The 18,123-nt window shown below is 38.6% G+C and overlaps 2 protein-coding genes across 2 annotated transcripts; both read right to left on the bottom strand.

The window, feature by feature from the left end:
• Window positions 1-286: 286 nt before the first annotated feature.
• Window positions 287-2,706, bottom strand: LOC127530862 (tripartite motif-containing protein 16-like). The gene has a single exon (XM_051938629.1). It carries the CDS (start codon window positions 2,672-2,674, stop codon window positions 950-952), a length of 1,725 nt encoding a protein of 574 aa, XP_051794589.1. The 5' UTR covers window positions 2,675-2,706; the 3' UTR covers window positions 287-949.
• A 2,707-nt stretch (window positions 2,707-5,413) lies between these two features.
• On the bottom strand, window positions 5,414-16,509 carry parm1 (prostate androgen-regulated mucin-like protein 1). The gene is made up of 4 exons (XM_022216679.2): window positions 16,371-16,509; window positions 11,027-11,776; window positions 6,615-6,693; window positions 5,414-6,389 (listed from the first exon to the last, which is right to left on the bottom strand). Exons 1-4 carry the CDS (start codon window positions 16,399-16,401, stop codon window positions 6,308-6,310), a joined length of 942 nt encoding a protein of 313 aa, XP_022072371.2. The 5' UTR covers window positions 16,402-16,509; the 3' UTR covers window positions 5,414-6,307.
• Window positions 16,510-18,123: the final 1,614 nt, after the last annotated feature.

Raw genomic sequence — 18,123 nt, 5'->3', positions numbered from 1 at the left:
CTGAGAGTCATTTTTTTTTGAAAACCTAAGCAAAGTTGGTAGGGTAACTTCACCGTAAGCCTGTGTAAAGTTGTCGAGTTAAAAAAAAATCTAAATTAAAAAAACTAGGAATATATGAAAAATCTTACAAAACTGAATTTAATTTGATTTAAAAAATAAGAGAAAAATAAACAAAATAACAAAGAACATAAAATTGACATACACACACACACACACACACACACACACACACACACACACACATATATATATATATATATATATATATAATGATATAACTACTGACTAAACTAAAATGGCAACATTTTTACACAGAAAAAAACTAAACAAAATACCAATCCAACAAATTCTGCATAAATATCCATGTGAAAGAGAATTTAAGTGCACATTTGAATCAAAAGCTGATTTTTCCGTCTCCTCAGCTGGTTCCATAAATGCATCACTAAACATGAGGTTGAAGAAACATGAACTGAAATCAAAGGACAGCAAAGACCAGATTCAGAAGAACGTTGAAAGTCATTCACTGCTACATTTTCATGACATTTTTATGCTGCAAAATTGTTTCTGAGTAGGTAAAATGAGAAAACAGGGAAATATTTACAATAAAATGCGAATTTAGTGATTTTGTGTGTCAAGGTAATACAGACATTTACTGTTAAACCATAAACCTCCATCAGACATCACTCACTGTGTCATGATGCTTTAAAATGAGACTCAACATGTTGCTGCTTCCACACTGAAGCAACATGTCAGCCTCATTGTGAAGTTTCAGCTTCATGAAAATCAACATCACATCCCTATTGTTCAAATCCTGTCATTCTGGTGCCAGATAAAAGCCAGAAGTTCATGTTTCAGAAGCTGAAAGCAGATTTAAAAACGGTCAAAAACATTTAAGAATCAATCAGTTCGGTTGTCATCTCACTGATTAATGCTGCAACTACAGAAGTAATCATGAACTTAAATCAGGGCTAAACATGAACTGATCCTCAGACACTGGAATTATTCTAGTTGGGCGTAACTCTGCAGTGTCAAAAAAACAGCAAAGCCCAACTCCAGCATGTAAGGGCTCAGTGAATGCGGTCTGGACTTTGTGGAGGAGGGCCATGGTGTCAGAGACGCTGTAGAAAGACAGAATACCTGCTCTGTGATCCAGATAGACTCCGATTCTGGAGGACAGAGGACCAGAGACAGGAGTTTCAGTGTTGTTGTGCCAAAATGTATAACTGCCAGCGTTACAACGCAAAGACCAAGATTTGTCATCTTGTCCAAATACACATTCGTGTAAGTCTCCTTTTCTGCAGATGTTCTTCTTTGCGACTGCTACACGAACTCTTTTTCCTTCTCCTCTCCACTCCACCTCCCAGTAACAACGTCCAGTCAGACTCTCTCTACTCAGGACCTGACAGTAATCGGTGAATCTGTCTGGATGATCAGCATAACATTGGTCTTGTCCCGTAAGTTCTACTTTCCTGTTTTTTTCAGATAATAATAGATATCTGTGTGCTGTGTTTGGATCCAGAGTGATTTCTGTTGAATATTTTAAGAATCCAGCTCTGGTCTCTGGTTCTGACAGTAAAACATCCACTTCAGTGATTGCCAGTGAGATGTTTGTCCACGTGCCCCTCAGAATGTCCTGTAGATGATCTCTGAGCTCTTTCACAGCTGCTGTCACGTCCTCAAAGTATCTCAGAGGACGGATGATGATGCTGGATGAGTGTGTGGACTCACTGAGTGCTGACACTGAGGGGTAGTTGTGCAGAAACTGGATGTGATCTGGTGTATCTGAGAGCTGCTTCATCTCAGTGTCTTTTCTCTTCAGATCTCTGATCTCCTGCTCCAGCTTCTCCTGAAGCTCTTTGACTCGACTCGCTTCGGTCTTCTGCTGGCATCTGATCTGCTGCTCCACATCTCGCCGTCTGTTCTGAAGGAGATGGATCATCTCGCTGAACATCTTCTCATTGTCCCCCACTGTTTTATCAGCAGAGACACTGATGGCCTCCAGCTCCTGTTGAAGCAGCTCCATGTCTTTCTGTCTGTCCTGGATTCTCTGCTGGACGTTCAGTCGACTCACCTCCAGCTCCTTCTGCTTCTTCATCCTTTCTGCTGCTGCTGAGACGGTTTCATGGCCTTTATGTTCATCCATTGTACAGAGATAACAGATCAACTGCTGGTCAGTGAGACAGAAAATCTTCATCACCTCATCATGACAAGAGCAGATGTTCTCCTGGAGGTTCTTGGAGGGCTCCACCAGCTGGTGTTTCTTTAGTTGAGCTACATCATAGTGAGGTTGGAGGTGTTGCTCACAGTAAGAGACCAGACAGAATAAACAGGACTTAACAGCTTTCAGTTTTCTCCCAGAGCAGACGTCACAGGACACATCTTCAGGTCCGGCATAGCAGAGATCAGCAGCAGCATCTTGGAGTCCAGTCTTCTTCAGCTCGTCCACTAACTCTGCTAACAGCACGTGTTTCTCCAGGACAGGCCTCGGTGTGAAAGTCTTCCTGCACTGAGGACAGCTGTAGATTCCCTTCTTATCCTCTCCATCCCAGTGTGTTTTAATACAGTCCATGCAGTAGCTGTGTCCACAGGAAGTAGTGACTGGATCCTTCAGTAGATCCAGACAGATGGAACAAGAGAGTTTCTCTGAATCTGGCTGCTTTCTTTGCTGTGCCATTTCTCCTCTGGCTCACACAGACTGTTTTTAAGTTTCACTTCCTCAAACATGAGACTAGTCTGAACTCTGATCTACAAATCATGTGTTCCTGCAGTGAACAAGTTCCTGTCAGCTTCTTCCAGCCGTCTGCAGAGTGCAGATCTGAAGGGGTGGAACCAGGAAATGTGTGGACAGAGTGGAGCTGCTGTGTTCGTAGAGCAGGAAGAGGAGGAGGGTTGTCAGGCTGAGCCTCATTCCAGCAAAAAAACCTAGAAGAGCAAACAAAATCAAAACAAAAAATAAATAAAATAACATAGATCATAAAATGGAATAAAGGTTACAGTAAATTATGTACTTTTCCTCTTTAGAATAAAAAGTTTAATTTAAAAAGTAGATCAAATAAATTCAAATCAAATTCAAAAAGGTATTACAGGACAAACAAAAATAAAACAAAACAAAACAAAATTAAGTTAAATTAAAAAATTCAACAAAACAGTAAAATAACAGAATATAAAATTAAATGAAAATCACAGTAAATCCTGTACTATTTCACTTCTAGAATAACAAAAAATCTAAATATAAAGTTGAAGAAAAATAAAATATAATCTAGACTGAAATAAGTAAAGTAAAATAAAATTAATCAAACTAAATAAACTCAAATATAATGCAATTAAATTAAATTAGAAAATACAACAACAACAAACAAATAAGTAGAACATACATTAGAATAAAAGTTATAGCAAAACATGGACTTTTCTACATATTGTATGACTGATTACAGCAGTGGTTCTCAAATGTTTTTCTGTCAGACCCCCTTCGGCCGACAAAAACCTGGGGGCCACATACAGCCCAATTTGATCTCAAATGGACCGGACCAGTAAAATCAGAGCATAATAACATAGCAATAATTATACGTTCAATTTTTTCCCTTTGTTTTAGTTGAAAAAGTACATTCTGAAAATGATCACAATTAATTAATAAACTTTTTACAAAACATTATGAACATCCTCAAATTTCTTAAGAAAAATAAGTTTCATTTTAAGAATATTATGCCTCAGTTTATCATTTACACATGTGCATTACAAATGACAGATCAGTCTGTCTACAGAGGCACAAAACATTTAGTCACAGCTATCTGCAACTGAATGATAGGGTACTTTACTTTATGATCAAAACAACTTGCCAAGGTTTAGAAATTATTTAAAATTTACAGTTTTACAAATGCACAATTTAAAGTTAATGTATTCAGCCCCTGGTAAAAATAATCAGAGTAGATAAGATGAGATGAGATCAAGTATACTGGTGTTCCAACTACACATTAATGATGTGTTCTCGCATTCTCAGGAGTCTGTACTTCCACATGCAAGTATGACCCCAAGTATGGACTTGTGTACTTGGTAGTGAGAAACAGAGCACAGTTTGAATATTGTTGTACGCCGTGAAAAAGAGGCCGATGTTAAGACAATAGTTCAGCTAATTATTTCTGTGTCGATGGATCTTTTCCTCCCAGTAGCTGGGCCCCCCCATCATGTCTCTGCGTCCCTCCAGGGGGGCATGCCCGACACTTTCAGAAACATTGGATTATACTGATATAAAACAGAATTTGGTGCTTCTACTTCTTCAGTTTTAGTTAATATTCTGTCAATGACAAACAAACTAACTTCAAGCACAACAAGCCTGGATTTTTTTTCCTATTTTTGTGAGTATTAACTGAAATTCTGATGTGTTTGTTGACCTCTGACCTTTGGTTTGGTGATAAAATCAGCCAAACTTTCCATACAGACCACATTTAATGACCCTATGACCTGGCATGACATATTTGATTTTTATTATCACACCACTAGAGGCTCTACATAGCTGAGAATGAGAAGGTTTAAAGAGGACGAAGGCTCCATTTACAGCTGCTATTAAGGTGTGACCAGTATCTGGACACCATATGTTATCTGATTAATTATTTCTACTGCATGAACTTTGAATTATCACCTGTATTTTAATGCATTATGATTGTGCCCCCATTCTGATCCAGTAACAACATGCAAATTAGTTGGGTGTAAGAGGAAAAACAAGGTGCTAGTGCTGCTAATGCTCTACTTCTGCTTCAGTGCTAAGCTAATATTACTGCTACAACAATGCTAGCAACCTTGTGTGGCTATATTTATGAGAAATAAATGCTGATTTCAGCATGCTAACAATGGCGATGATGACCAGTATTAAGCTGATTGTGTATACCTACAGTGGTCACCTGCTGAGGTAACCATGCTAACATTTCATCACTTTAGAATTTTAAAGTTCTATCTGACGTTTTGGCCAGATACAATCTTATCAGATCATTGGATGCCTTTTTTAAATTTTTAATCTGGAAACACCAAGTTTCAAACTTTAACTTTGTTCTATTAGGTTGTACTTGTGAGCCAACTGGTGATTTGAACTCACGCAGGATTACCAGTCAGGTTATTTGTCATGTGGTTTACAAGATGAAAGGTTCTATTTGCATTTAACTTGTTTCAATAACCTCATTTAGACGTTTGGGTTATCTGTCATTTTAATGTATAAAGGCAAGTCATTCTTCATAAAACATTTACTTTTTTGAATCCAAAAACCTCTGAAGATCTCTAAATTGCTGAGAATTCAGAGGGAACCTTCTAATTTCTAGGTGCAATTTGCAAATTGGCAATGAACAAAGTAGAGATGAGGCTGGGATTTTCACATTTGACATTGAAATTTTGATGTGATAATGATAAATGAAGAGTCAGTCATTCGTGAAGGCAGTAGGCTTTTATTTAGGTACCTTGAACATCAGTGCAAAATTTCCTGACTATACACTCAGCAATTTTTGAGATATTTCAGTCTGGACCAAAGTGGACCATAATGGATAGAAATCCCAGTAACAACCTCCGTCACTTGCATAAGTGATTTAATCACACATACAATCACATCACACAATAAAAAAAACTTTATCTCTCATCACTCTCAAGTAAAACTACAATCAAAACTGCACTCTGGCTGAGCTGCAGATCACAGAATCTCACAAAAACATGAAGAAAATTTACACCAAAAACATTCAACAATATAAACTCACATAAAAAGAATTGATTGGAGATGAGAGAGGCAGTAATCTACCTTGATTAAGGCCATATTTTATGGAAATAAGATTTGAAAATCTTTTCAAAATCACCTGTTTTGTTTAAATGTGGCTCTTTGAGCTGGTGAGGATTCAGTGCTTCGCTCTAGGCCGCTTCAGCAGGACTCTGTGGGTTTTCCTGTTAAAAGGTCAGTCTATCTCTGCCTCATGCCTATTGTTAAAAATACACACTTAATATGAATAGTTCCATCTTAATCTGAGACATTTTCAAGTCTTTGTTCTCACATGTATGCTTAATAAACAAAGTGTCCAGTGGTGCACTTGGAATGTGATTACAAACTGTCAGAGCTGTTTGAAAAGCTACCTGAGTAGAAGCTGCTATTTTACTTCCAATAACAATTAAAAAAAAGGTTAAGAGAAACGTCGCATTTTGTTTGGCATCCAAACAACCAGACGTCTCACGGAATCTGACCGTCCTGAACTCATCGCTCACAAACTGTCGTGATCAGAATGGCTCCGTCTGCAGGTTGAGGACTTTAGGTTTTACTGGGATTAGGGGTCAAATGATAAATTCAAGGGTCGAACATGGGGTTGCTGAAGTTTCCTAAAGTGCCGTATGCGCTGCTTTCATTTAGACGTCCGTAGGTTGGCCCTCTGCGAGGAAAAATGGAGAGAAAAAGGAAAGATAAAGAGTTAATCCCCAAATTTACTTCACTTAATCTATTCATTGACAGAGATTAGACGGCAGTAGCCTTATGTCCAGAAAAGGTCCATCTCACTGGTGGAATCATCTACGATAATACAGGAAATCTGATGGAAACCTGTTGACACAGTAAAATTTTCCTTAGTGATAACATATTTATGATGCTCTCGACTCACCTGAACTTGAAGTAATACACTCCTCCCATCACAAGGACGACCAGTGCGATGAACACTAGAACGATGACTACAACACTTCCTGGAGAGAGGAATCGAGAAAGAAAGAGATAATTAGAGCATGTTTTAATATTCGTACTTACAAACTATGTAGTATGCCAGAAAAAGTACCATGATGTCCCACTACAGCACATATTACTATGCAGTATGCCAGTTGGCATGTTTTTCTGGTCAAACGGATGATTTAGTAATAAAGACGGTGCAAGGTGCAACATTCTTACAATATGTAGTCCTACTGCATGCAAGAATAGGTACTTTAAGGATGTCTACAGTACAAGTAGAAGGAAAAAGACTAAATAAGTAATTTGGAATGCTAGAAATGTCTGAAAACTCACATTTGTTTTTTATTTTAAAAGAAAAAAGTTTTGGTTACATGAACAAGCAGCTTTCCTTCCTGAAGTTCTTTCCTAGTTTCTTTTCTTCATACGTACTACTGAACAGTAATACATTAAGGTCAATCAGCCCAGCTTTGTCAAAGATGATTTTAAACTCCACATCCTCCATACAAACAGAAGTAGGTGACCTACTTCTATTTAAGTCTTGTTTGATTGATGCATGGATTAGTAACTGATCTAATTACAGAGTTTCAAATTGTGATTTCTTACAACCACCATAAAGTTAACAAACACTTTGCCTTCAGTTTTCAAGCTGGAACTAGACATAAGTTAGCCTACCGCCATGCTAACAGCTCTGTGAGCAACTGTAATCCCTCATATTGCTACGATTCTTTTACTAGCATGGTTTCTACAATGGTTCTGCTGATACTTTTAGAGATTTTCTGAGTGGCTTGACAAGAACAAAGGTAGCCATGCTAACAGCACTGTAATCAGATTAGATGCTAATGTCGCTAAATGCTTAAAGAGGCAATGCTAATAAATGTTGGTGCTAACCAGGTATAATAATTTCCACATTCACAATCTTAGTTTAGTGTGATAGCATTAGCCTTTGCTAACAGAAGGCCAAATCCTGCCTTCATGTATCTGCATGTACACAAGATGTTGATTGCATTTCCTCAGGTTCTTGGTCATGCACACTTAATAATTTATCATTTTAAAAGTTGTAATTGAGGTAACTGTTTCCATACTTTGGAGGTGGTTTGCACATTCTTTCTATCGATGGTGCTCAAACACAGTAGGGACTTTTAAAAATCCCATGTTACATCCCATCCAGTGTGCACACCACTGGAATAATCAGACATAGACCTAAAGTTCAAAACAATAGCACAACCAGCCATTCAGAAACATCGACTGGTGTCTTTTCCTGTTTGATATGAGAGGCAATGCAATCTGATGTATTCACTGGTATGAACAGAACTGTTAGTGTCCACTTTCTGCTCTCAAAGTCTTTGAATAGGAATGCAGAAACCATAAATTTTCTTTTACACTTAAAAAAGTAAAGCTGATGTTGATGTGAATGTCAGTAGTTATGCAGGTATTTGGTCATAAACCAAAGTATTAGACAAATAAAATTTTTGACCTGATGCCAGTGATAGACCAAAAGTCAGGGGGTTATTCAAAGCTGAGATTGAGATAACATTTTATCGCAATCAGTTGACAGAAGAAATCAAATCTGAAACATATCCAGAACTTCAGAATCATCCTTTATGTCCTCGAGGTCAGACTCTGATCTGTTTGTGCTGTAAATGTTTCAGTAGATTTCAGGTCATCTAAACACGCCTCAGATGGATGATTGATCTGACCCACATCGTATGACTGTACCTTCATGTGACCGACTTCAATCTCTGCTGGTTGATCTCCTCACGTATAAGATATTGACTGTTTTGCGTCAAACTGTACTATGACCTGAAGATAACTTCCTTTTCCAGCAGTAAAACTACCTCACCTTTGAGCCTCACCATTGATTAGTAATCTCTTGTGAAGAACAAACACACTGGAGGTCCAGTATAACGTTAAGACGCTTAAAATCAATCAATCAAACACCCACTTATAAAGGAAGACATTGTCGACACCTTCCTGAGATAAAACTGTAACTCGGTGACCTCACAGACTACCAAGTACTGGAGAACTTTGTTCAGATGGAGACGTGAGCACTTTAATGGATCAAGGACAAAGTTTGGGCTCTTAAACAAGTTAATCGTAAAGTTTTGACCATGCACCTGAGATTTTCAGTCTGGAACTCAATGTGGAACAAAAAGTGGTGCGATTTTTGATGGATGTGAATGTAGAATGAAGGTTTGCAAAACATATTCTGGAGACTTTAAATTTCAAACTATTCCTTTTCTAGGACAGAAAAACAACTGTACCTTAGATTTTACTGTAGTCAATAAAGACTTTCTTCCTTATTACAGAAAAGCAGTCAGATCATGTAAAGTGATGTTAGAGTGTATGTTAGTTGACAAACTTGCACTATAAAGCAGATAATTTCCCTTGTATTTTAATTAAGGTATTGCACTCAAACAAAACAAAACCAGATACTCTGACCAGTTAAACTTGTGTCTTTTAAACTCGGTGTCATGAATCAGGGACATTTCAGTAATTAGTCTGTGCCCTGAACAGATCTGGTCAGTTCCAATGGGTAACAACTATTGGTAGCAAACTGTAATGCTAATATCAGCTTTATTAATCAGTTGGTTGTGTTGTGACATTGAGGAACTTTGCTGGCCCAATTTTGATGAGTTGGTCATTTGAAGTCTGGAATGAGCCCAGTTACAAGACTCATCCCAATATGAGCATGACTGGAAGGGTGCACTAACCAGATTTTCACAAAAATTACATTCCTATACAACAAAACTACATCCTCAGCAACTTATTTTCTGTTGGATTATATTGTTGGTTATCTTTTCCATTTATTTTCTAACTTTTTTGTCTCCTTTTCAGCCAACCAATCATATTAGATGGTAAACACGAAAATGGTGGAAAAGTTTCAAATATAGCGTGAAAATGTCGTATCTGAAGTCATTTCGTCAGTTTCTGGGGCTACTTGGGCAAGCAAGCGATTCACTGTTTTTTAAAAAATACACCTTGCTAAGAAATCAAAACGTACAGTGCTGGGAAACTCCATAAACATCCCGAGTCATATCAGTTGCAACAATCACTTCTGATCGGAAAGAAGTTATGGATCCTACACATGCGAGGGGCAAAGTTCAAAACATTTACAGAAAAGAGAGGGCAAAAAAAAAAAATATTAGGACTTCATGCCTTTCAAAAGAACAATAAAGCCTTGTAAATATCTACAATGTAGTTAGAATGAAAAAAAGGGAGAGATTTTTTGCAAATATGTCTCTGTGTGTTTGATATTGCTCTATTGATTTATTCTTTGTAAACACTGAGCTTGTAACTTTCCCACACCAAGCTGCTGTCAAACTGTTACTGTGAGCTTCAGTCAAAATAAACAGCAGGAATAACTGAATGCCAATAAAAAGTAGCAAGTTGTTGCTTTTTGTTAAGGATAGAACAAACAGGGAAACAACTGGCCGACTGATTCTTCTCTGCAGACAGCTGCTGTTGGTTTTCACTCATACGGTTGGTTGAGACTCAACACCAAAGTAAACAAGGAAGTGTGAGAGGAAACCATTTTGTTCACATATTAACCGCAGATCGAGCAGCGTTGAAAACAGGTCAGAGAGGTGGAGGAACAGAACGGTGGGATGTGTGAACCAAGCATCGTTACATTTGATCTTTGAAATCAAAGTGCTGCAATCACCTCAAGTTGCTTGGTTTCCTTCAGGGGAGTTGTGAGTTTGACACATCTACAGGTTTTCACAGTTGGGGTGTTAAAGACATACACGTTTTAGCTCAGATCTAGGTCTGACACCTTTGGTTTGTGAAATTGCATGCACTTTACTGCTTTTTTGTTTTGACTATGCTTTTATAAAAAAAAAAAAACAAAGTTCATGAGTTAATGGCCCATCATTATTTTTTCCTAACACGACCACAGAAATGGTGCATTGCTAGTTCTGACAAAGTTAGTGCCAAAATGCTTTCTTGGAGGCTTCCATTCTTTTTGAAAAGTTTTTTTTTTTAAAAAGTTGTATTTCAGCACACTTCTTTCAAATGTTACACCAAGAGGGGAATTATTTTGTTATATTTTGACAAATTTCTGGTTACTAACCATTTTCGTAAGTGGTGGTGTACTCACACACCCAAACTCATTTTACACTTAACCATGTTTTTAAGTAAAGATGAATAGTGCAAACACCAGCATGTTAGCTAGTCTAGTCTCGCAGAATCAGTATATTTGAAGTCTTGCTCCTACAGTGCACAGATTTGCTTTTGAATTAAACACATAAAAGAGATATCATTTAAATGTGTGTTTCAAAGTGTAAGAAAACAATGTCTAAGCATGTAGACAAGTCTTTTGCACAAGATATTTGACACTGGTCAGATGTACAGTACCTGAGCTCAGAGCCTGGGGCTTCTGTCCCTCATTTGTCTGAGTGGTAGTGGTGCTGGTTTTGGAGGTACTGGTAGGTTTGGTGTTTTGGGAACTCCCAGTGGCTTGGGTGCTGCTGGTGTCACCCGTAGCTTCAGTTGGTTTGGTGTTTTGGGAACTGATGCCGTCCGTGGTTTGGGAGCTAGTGGTGATGGTATCAGTTGGATTGGTGTTTGCATTGGTGCTGACAGTAATCTGAGAAGTGCTGGGGGTTGTACTGGTTGCGTCGGTGCCATTATTTATTTCAGTAGTGCTGGGGGTTGTACTGGTTGCGTTGGTGCCATTATTCATGTCAGTAGTGCTGGGGGTTGTACTGGTTGCGTTGGTGGCATTATTCATTTCAGTAGTGTTGGGGGTTGTACTGGTTGCGTTGGTGGTTGTGGAGCTGTTGGTGGTACCGCTGGGTTGAGTGGTGCTGGTGGCTTCGGTGGTGCCTTTCTCGTTGGTGGTTTGGGAAGTGTTGGTTGTGTTGCTTGTTTGGGCTGTGTTGGGGCTGGTGATGTCGCTGGGTGTGGTAGATAAAACTTCACTTGTTGACTGAGGTTCTGAAGTAGGGTCAGACGATGTACCATTGGTTAGGCCGATGCTAGTTGACGGTGAGGGTTGGGAAGTGATATCCAGAGGTGTGGTCAAAGTGCTGGCAGCAGTTGACATCTGTGGAGTTGATTCATCAGTGTGGACTGTATCGAAGGATGCCAAATATAACAGCAGACCTGCATTTCAAGACAAAATATGTTTCTTATAGTATTTCAGCAAACACCTATCCTCGATCCTCTTGGCAGCTGGCAAGAAGACCATATTCCAATATTTATTCACCAGTACAAGTAATTTGTTTTATTTATGAATGTGTCTTATCTTGCAGGACCACTCCACTGATTTTACTCATTGAGCTCAGCATGAGGAACTTGTGAAAATCTCCACTTGGGTTTGAATCAAGTGTTTGTGGTTTTTGACCCAGACACCAGATGGTACACCTCAATGAACATCTTGACAAGCAGTTAATCAAAATAACAAAACATTGTACTGAAAAGTCTAGTTATGCAATTGTTAGCCTGTTATTTCAGACAGGATGTACTGACAAGGTGGAAAAACTCAACTCAGTCTCCTGGCTAAACGTAACCAATGTGGTGAAAACAAACCATGCTAAGCTTTGGGCAAATAATAAGATAGCAGGACAACACTAAGTGTGGCCAATTTGTACCCTAGTAATTCAGTAACTATCCAAAAAAAAAAAAAAAAAAAAAAAAAAAAAAATCACAGAATTCAGTGACTTGAACTCAGACATACAGTGAAGCAGAGGAGTAAATTAGCGACATGTGGGCAGATGGAATCTAAAGAGTCATATTGATAAACCATGCTGCTTTATTTTTAGCACACCTACACACGTGGACAAAATTGTTGGTACCCCTCAGTTAAAGAAGGAAAAACCCACAATTCTCACTGAAATCACTTGAAACTCACAAAAGTAACAATAAATAAAAATTTATTGAAAATTAAATAATCAAAATCAGCCATCACTTTTGAATTGTTGATTAACATAATTATTTAAAAAAAACAAACTAATGAAATAGGGCTGGACAAAAATGATGGTACCCATAACTTAATATTTTGTTGCACAACCTTTTGAGGCAATCACTGCAATTAAACGATTTCTGTATTTGTCAATGAGCGTTCTGCAGCTGTCAACAGGTATTTTGGCCCACTCCTCATGAGCAAACAGCTCCAGTTGTCTCAGGTTTGATGGGTGTCTTCTCCAAATGGCATGTTTCAGCTCCTTCCACATATGTTCAATGGGATTCAGATCTGGGCTCATAGAAGGCCACTTTAGAATAGTCCAACGCTTTTCTCTCAGCCATTCTTGGGTGTTTTTGGCTGTGTGTTTTGGATGGTTGTCCTGTTGGAAGACCCATGACCTGCGACTGAGACCAAGCTTTCTGACACTAGGCAGCACATTTCTCTCCAGAATGCCTTGATAGTCTTCAGATTTCATCGTACCTTGCACACTTTCAAGACACCCTGTGCCAGATGCAGCAAAGCAGCCCCAAAACATTACTGAGCCTCCTCCATGTTTCACCGTAGGGACAGTGTTCTTTTCTTCGTATGCTTGGTTTTTGAGTCTATGAACATAGAGTTGATGTGCCTTACCAAAAAGCTCCAGTTTGGTCTCATCTGTCCAAAGGACATTCTCCCAGAAGCTTTGTGGCTTGTCAACATGCATTTTTGCAAATTCCAGTCTGGCTTTTTTATGAGTTTTTTTCAGCAGTGGTGTCCTCCTTGGTCGTCTCCCATGAAGTCCACTTTGGCTCAGACAACGACGAATGGTGCGATCTGACACTGATGTACCTTGGCCTTGGAGTTCACCTTTCATTTCTTTGGAGGTTGCTCTGGGCTCTTTGGATACAATTCCAACGATCCGTCTCTTCAATTTGTCATCAATTTTCCTCTTGCGGCCACGTCCAGGGAGGTTGGCTACTGTCCCGTGGGTCTTGAACTTCTGAATAATATGAGCCACTGTTGTCACAGGAACTTCAAGCTGTTTAGAGATGGTCTTATAGCCTTTACCTTTAAGATGTTTGTCTATAATTTTTTTTCGGATGTCCTGGGACAATTCTCTCCTTCGCTTTCTGTTGTCCATGTTCAGTGTGGTACACACCTTTTCACCAAACAGCAGGGTGACTACTTGTCTCCCTTTAAATAGGCAGACTGACTGATTATGAGTTTGGAAACACCTGTGATGTCAATTAAATGACACACCTGAGTTAATCATGTCACTCTGGTCAAATAGTTTTCAATCTTTTATAGAGGTACCATCATTTTTGTCCAGGCCTGTTTCATTAGTTTGTTTTTTTTAAATAATTATGTTAATCAACAATTCAAAAGTAATGGCTGTTTTTGATTATTTAATTTTCAATAAATTTTTATTTATTGTTACTTTTGTGAGTTTCAAGTGATTTCAGTGAGAATTGTGGGTTTTTCCTTCTTTAACTGAGGGGTACCAACAATTTTGTCCACGTGTGTAAACATACAACTTTCCCTGGTGAGGGAGGTGCATTACTAATTTTAATGTCTTGCTTTTGGAATGAAATGTTCTCAAGTGTATCCACACACTAAAAAACAAGTATACCTACCTACATACAGTATACATAATTATATAAATAGATTTGATCAAAGGAAGATGACTATTCCAAAGCTGAGGAGCTGCAACTGTAAAAGTCACCTCTGGTTTTTAAATAGAAATGGGGTCAATCCATGCAAGGCCTTGTTTGCTAATGCTAAAATGTTTACATTGATTCTGTTTCACTGGAAGCCCTTGAAGGAAGGCAGTTGTGGTGACGTAGAACCAATAATTGTATTTTGCTCAAAGCATAGCCACTGTATTTTTTTCTGTCAAGTGAAAAAAATCAAGAAGGAAAAGGCAGATATGTACCAGAAATGAGATTTTGTGTTTCTTACTTCAAAGAAACATGAATGAATGAGCCTTTAAATGAGCTTTAAGAGAATGAATATAAATATTCTTAAAGCAAGGTATTGATTGTTGTGTCATGGTTAAGTAGGTTAAATAGGTACAGATGTGCGTCATCAGTATAGCAGTTTTAAGAGTTAACACTGGAGGAGTTACTGAGATGACCTTGAGATCACATTTACTGAAAACAGAAGGGGTCCAGGGATTGAAACTTGAGGGATCCCACATAGGAAAAAGAACAAAGCTAGATATGTTCAGATAAAGGATATCCAAGTTGTGGAAGGGAATTAAGGATGTGTTTGTCAGCAGCAGATTGTAATCAAGTTCTTAAACGTGGAAGCAGAATTATTGTGTCTGTTCCATGAGAGAAATTGAAAAGACTGAGGTAACATTAGGAGATTAAGCAAGTAAGCTCTTAATGGTTACATGATGGTGGTTGCTCACAGTATCAGTGAAAAGACTATTGGTTTCTACAATTGAGATATTGTGACAAAGTGGAGGCCTTTTAGGGCGTCACATGAGGCTCAAGACTAAATGACGCTTTCTGAATCTGCCAAACGCCGCAAGTGTCCTTAAGATATCTGTGTGCAGCAACTGACGGTTCCAAAACGCAGCACAGGATTCTGGTGATCTTAGATTTTCACACTACGTCCGCCCACTGAGCTCAGGAACAATCACTGATACGCTGCTACAACCTAATCTGTAACTGAAAGGCTGTGACTTTGCACTTTTTACAGGATACAACAGACATGCACTGAACTTCAATACAATCATCTCCATAAGACCTACATGTACTGAGTGTAATATGAGTACATATGCATAGAAACATCCTCCATCCAATTTACGTCTGTATTAATCTTGTGGAATCATGACTTGGCCTTTTGACTGAGCTTAAAAAGGGTTAAATGTATGTAGATCAATCAGGATGGTGACACACAATAATCATCAACAAAAATGTGACTTGATGTTGTTGAAGATAAATGCAGCTTAAAATAATCCTCAAACCAAACACTTCCTCCAGCTTGAATAATATTTGGACTTCCTGATTCTATTTAAAGATGAAACTACACATTTGGAGGCTGCTTTTCAGGATTTTGTATCTTCAGAAGGAACCAGTGGTGCTTTTTGTCTTTCAAAAGGATTTGTTGACAAGTTAATACAAAATAACAGCCTTATCCTTTATTAGAGCTATTTTAAAGACCCATTTGCATTTAGAGCAACGGAAATACCCAAGAGCTCTGCGTCACAGTTCTTTGTAATTTATTGCGATAAGAGGCAGAGTTTCAGGAAGACAGACTAGAGATCTCGTACAACGCATTTAAGGTTTCACTTTCAACTGATTCATACATTTAAAGTACAATCGTTTGAGGAGATGAATTAAGTTTTCAGATTTATCCTGGGAAAGTCTCATTCCAACACAATTAAACTGACATTATCCTGTGACATAAGAGCTCCATCAGTGCCCACGTTTCAAAACAGCGGTGTGTTCTTCATTCAAAAAAGAAAAAAAACAACAACAATTTCCTCCTTCGTCATCGCCAAGTTAAAACCAGCAGAAATATTTCCCCAAATCAAACATCAATGAAGCAAACCTGTTGTGTAAAACCACCATCAGAGGGAAGTTGGCTTGTGACTTCTTGTTTGAAACGGTGAAAAAAAGCTGACTTATATAGAGGCTGTGACTTCAGAGCAAAAAGATAATCTCACCTAAACTACAACTTAAATGAAGCTAAAGGGATGTCCAGCTTCCTCCCTGAATTAAATTTAACTTACAGTATTGTCTAAGTCTCGCAGAAACAAAACAAGATAAAAATCAACCGGTGTGGATGCCAGAAGTCACTTACATGATATCAGAGTTTGCAGCCCGACCCTCATGGTTGCTTCTTCTTTGACGTATATCCTCAGAAACAGTGGAGAAGCAGCAGCTCTGAGCTCCCTGTGGACTGCTGTAGTGTGTTTAGCTGCCTCTGACTGTAGGTGACTGATTATAAGAGCGTGGGGGGGGCGAGGCTTCACAATGAGTCACGGTCTGAACATCGGAGGGCGGCCCGGTCACGGTACGAGGCTGTGTTAGTGTAGAGTAATGATTAAAGACCACAAGAAGTTGCATCAGAGGTGAAAACTGTTATTTAAGGCTTATTTTTAGAGTGACTGGATCCTAATTCTGTGGCAAACGAAACTTAACTACCAGGTATCCTTACAATACTCCCATAGGTGCCTGATTAGGATGAGAAATTCTGGTGCCAGATATTGCTCAGAAAATGTAAAACGACACAATATAAACACACAATACATTGCAAATTAAATAATAGTTTTTCCCACAATAAAATAGATTATGAAACATGTCTTTCTGTAGGGGAGAAGAAAGCTGGGTCTGCATTTCAATATTTATTTTAATCTTTTGCATCATCTGTTGCATATACATGTAGACTGAGAATAAATAAAATCAGTGTAATTATTAACACACAGCAGCAGAGAGCAGCACATACATTAATGATGTGGTTTGGGCTTTTTAATCAGCAGAGATTTATAATATATATAATAGTAATTAAGCACATGAACTGAGTCAATGCCATGAAATCATGATGTTAATGAATCAGAAACAAAAATCTAGCTGCTTTACACCAGAAGAGGTGGATTTATATATAAATCATTTCTAATTTATTTTATATGCTGCTGGACCTGGGTAACATTTTGTTCCTTCATGTTTATAATATATTACGACAATAAGCTGAACTGAATTACGCACCTCTATGGACCCATTTCCACAGCCTTAACATGTTGTTCCTTTTGTTTTCTGCCAGATTAATCTTGCATAAAATCAGAAAATTCATTTATGTAGCTTAAAAATTAAAGAACAAGATTGAGGGTTAAAGTTAGAAATTATAATTTAAAAAAATTTGAGAATTCAAGGATTTCGGACGACATCAAACCAGAGAACCAGGCAGCTATAAGTAAACTAAAACAAGAGGGAACATATAAAATAAACAGGACATACACTCAACAAAAATATGAACGATCCACAACACTGACATCAGAAAACCACTCACCCACACATGCTGTCTGCCATCTGCCCTGAACAGTGTAAACCGGGATTCATCCGTGAAGAGAACACCTCTCCAACGTGCCAGACGTCATCCAATGTGAGCATTTGCCCACTCAAGTCGGTTACGACGACGAACTGGAGTCAGGTGGAGACCCCGATGAGGGCGACCAGCATGCAGATGAGCTTCCCTGAGACGGTTTCTGACAGTTTGTGCAGAAATTCTTTGCTTATGCAAACCCATTGTTTCAGCAGCTGTCATAGTGGCTGGTGTCAGACCATCTTGGAGGTGAACATGCTGGATGTGGAGGTCCTGGGCTGGTGTGGTTACACGTGGTCTGCGGTTGTGAGGCTGGTTGGATGTACTGCCAAATTCTCTGAAACGCCTTTGGAGACGGCTTATGGTAGAGAAATGAACATTCAATACACGAGCAACAGCTCTGGTTGACATTCCTGCTGTCAGCATGCCAATTGGACGCTCCCTCAAATCTTGCCACATCTGTGGCATTGTGCTGTGTGATAAAACTGCACCTTTCAGAGTGGCCTTTTATTGT

This window comes from Acanthochromis polyacanthus, chromosome 18, assembly GCF_021347895.1.
Source record: "Acanthochromis polyacanthus isolate Apoly-LR-REF ecotype Palm Island chromosome 18, KAUST_Apoly_ChrSc, whole genome shotgun sequence".
NCBI lineage: Eukaryota > Metazoa > Chordata > Actinopteri > Pomacentridae > Acanthochromis > Acanthochromis polyacanthus.
Note: the sequence above shows the minus strand (reverse complement) of the source record. Positions and strands in the feature narration are given on the sequence as shown.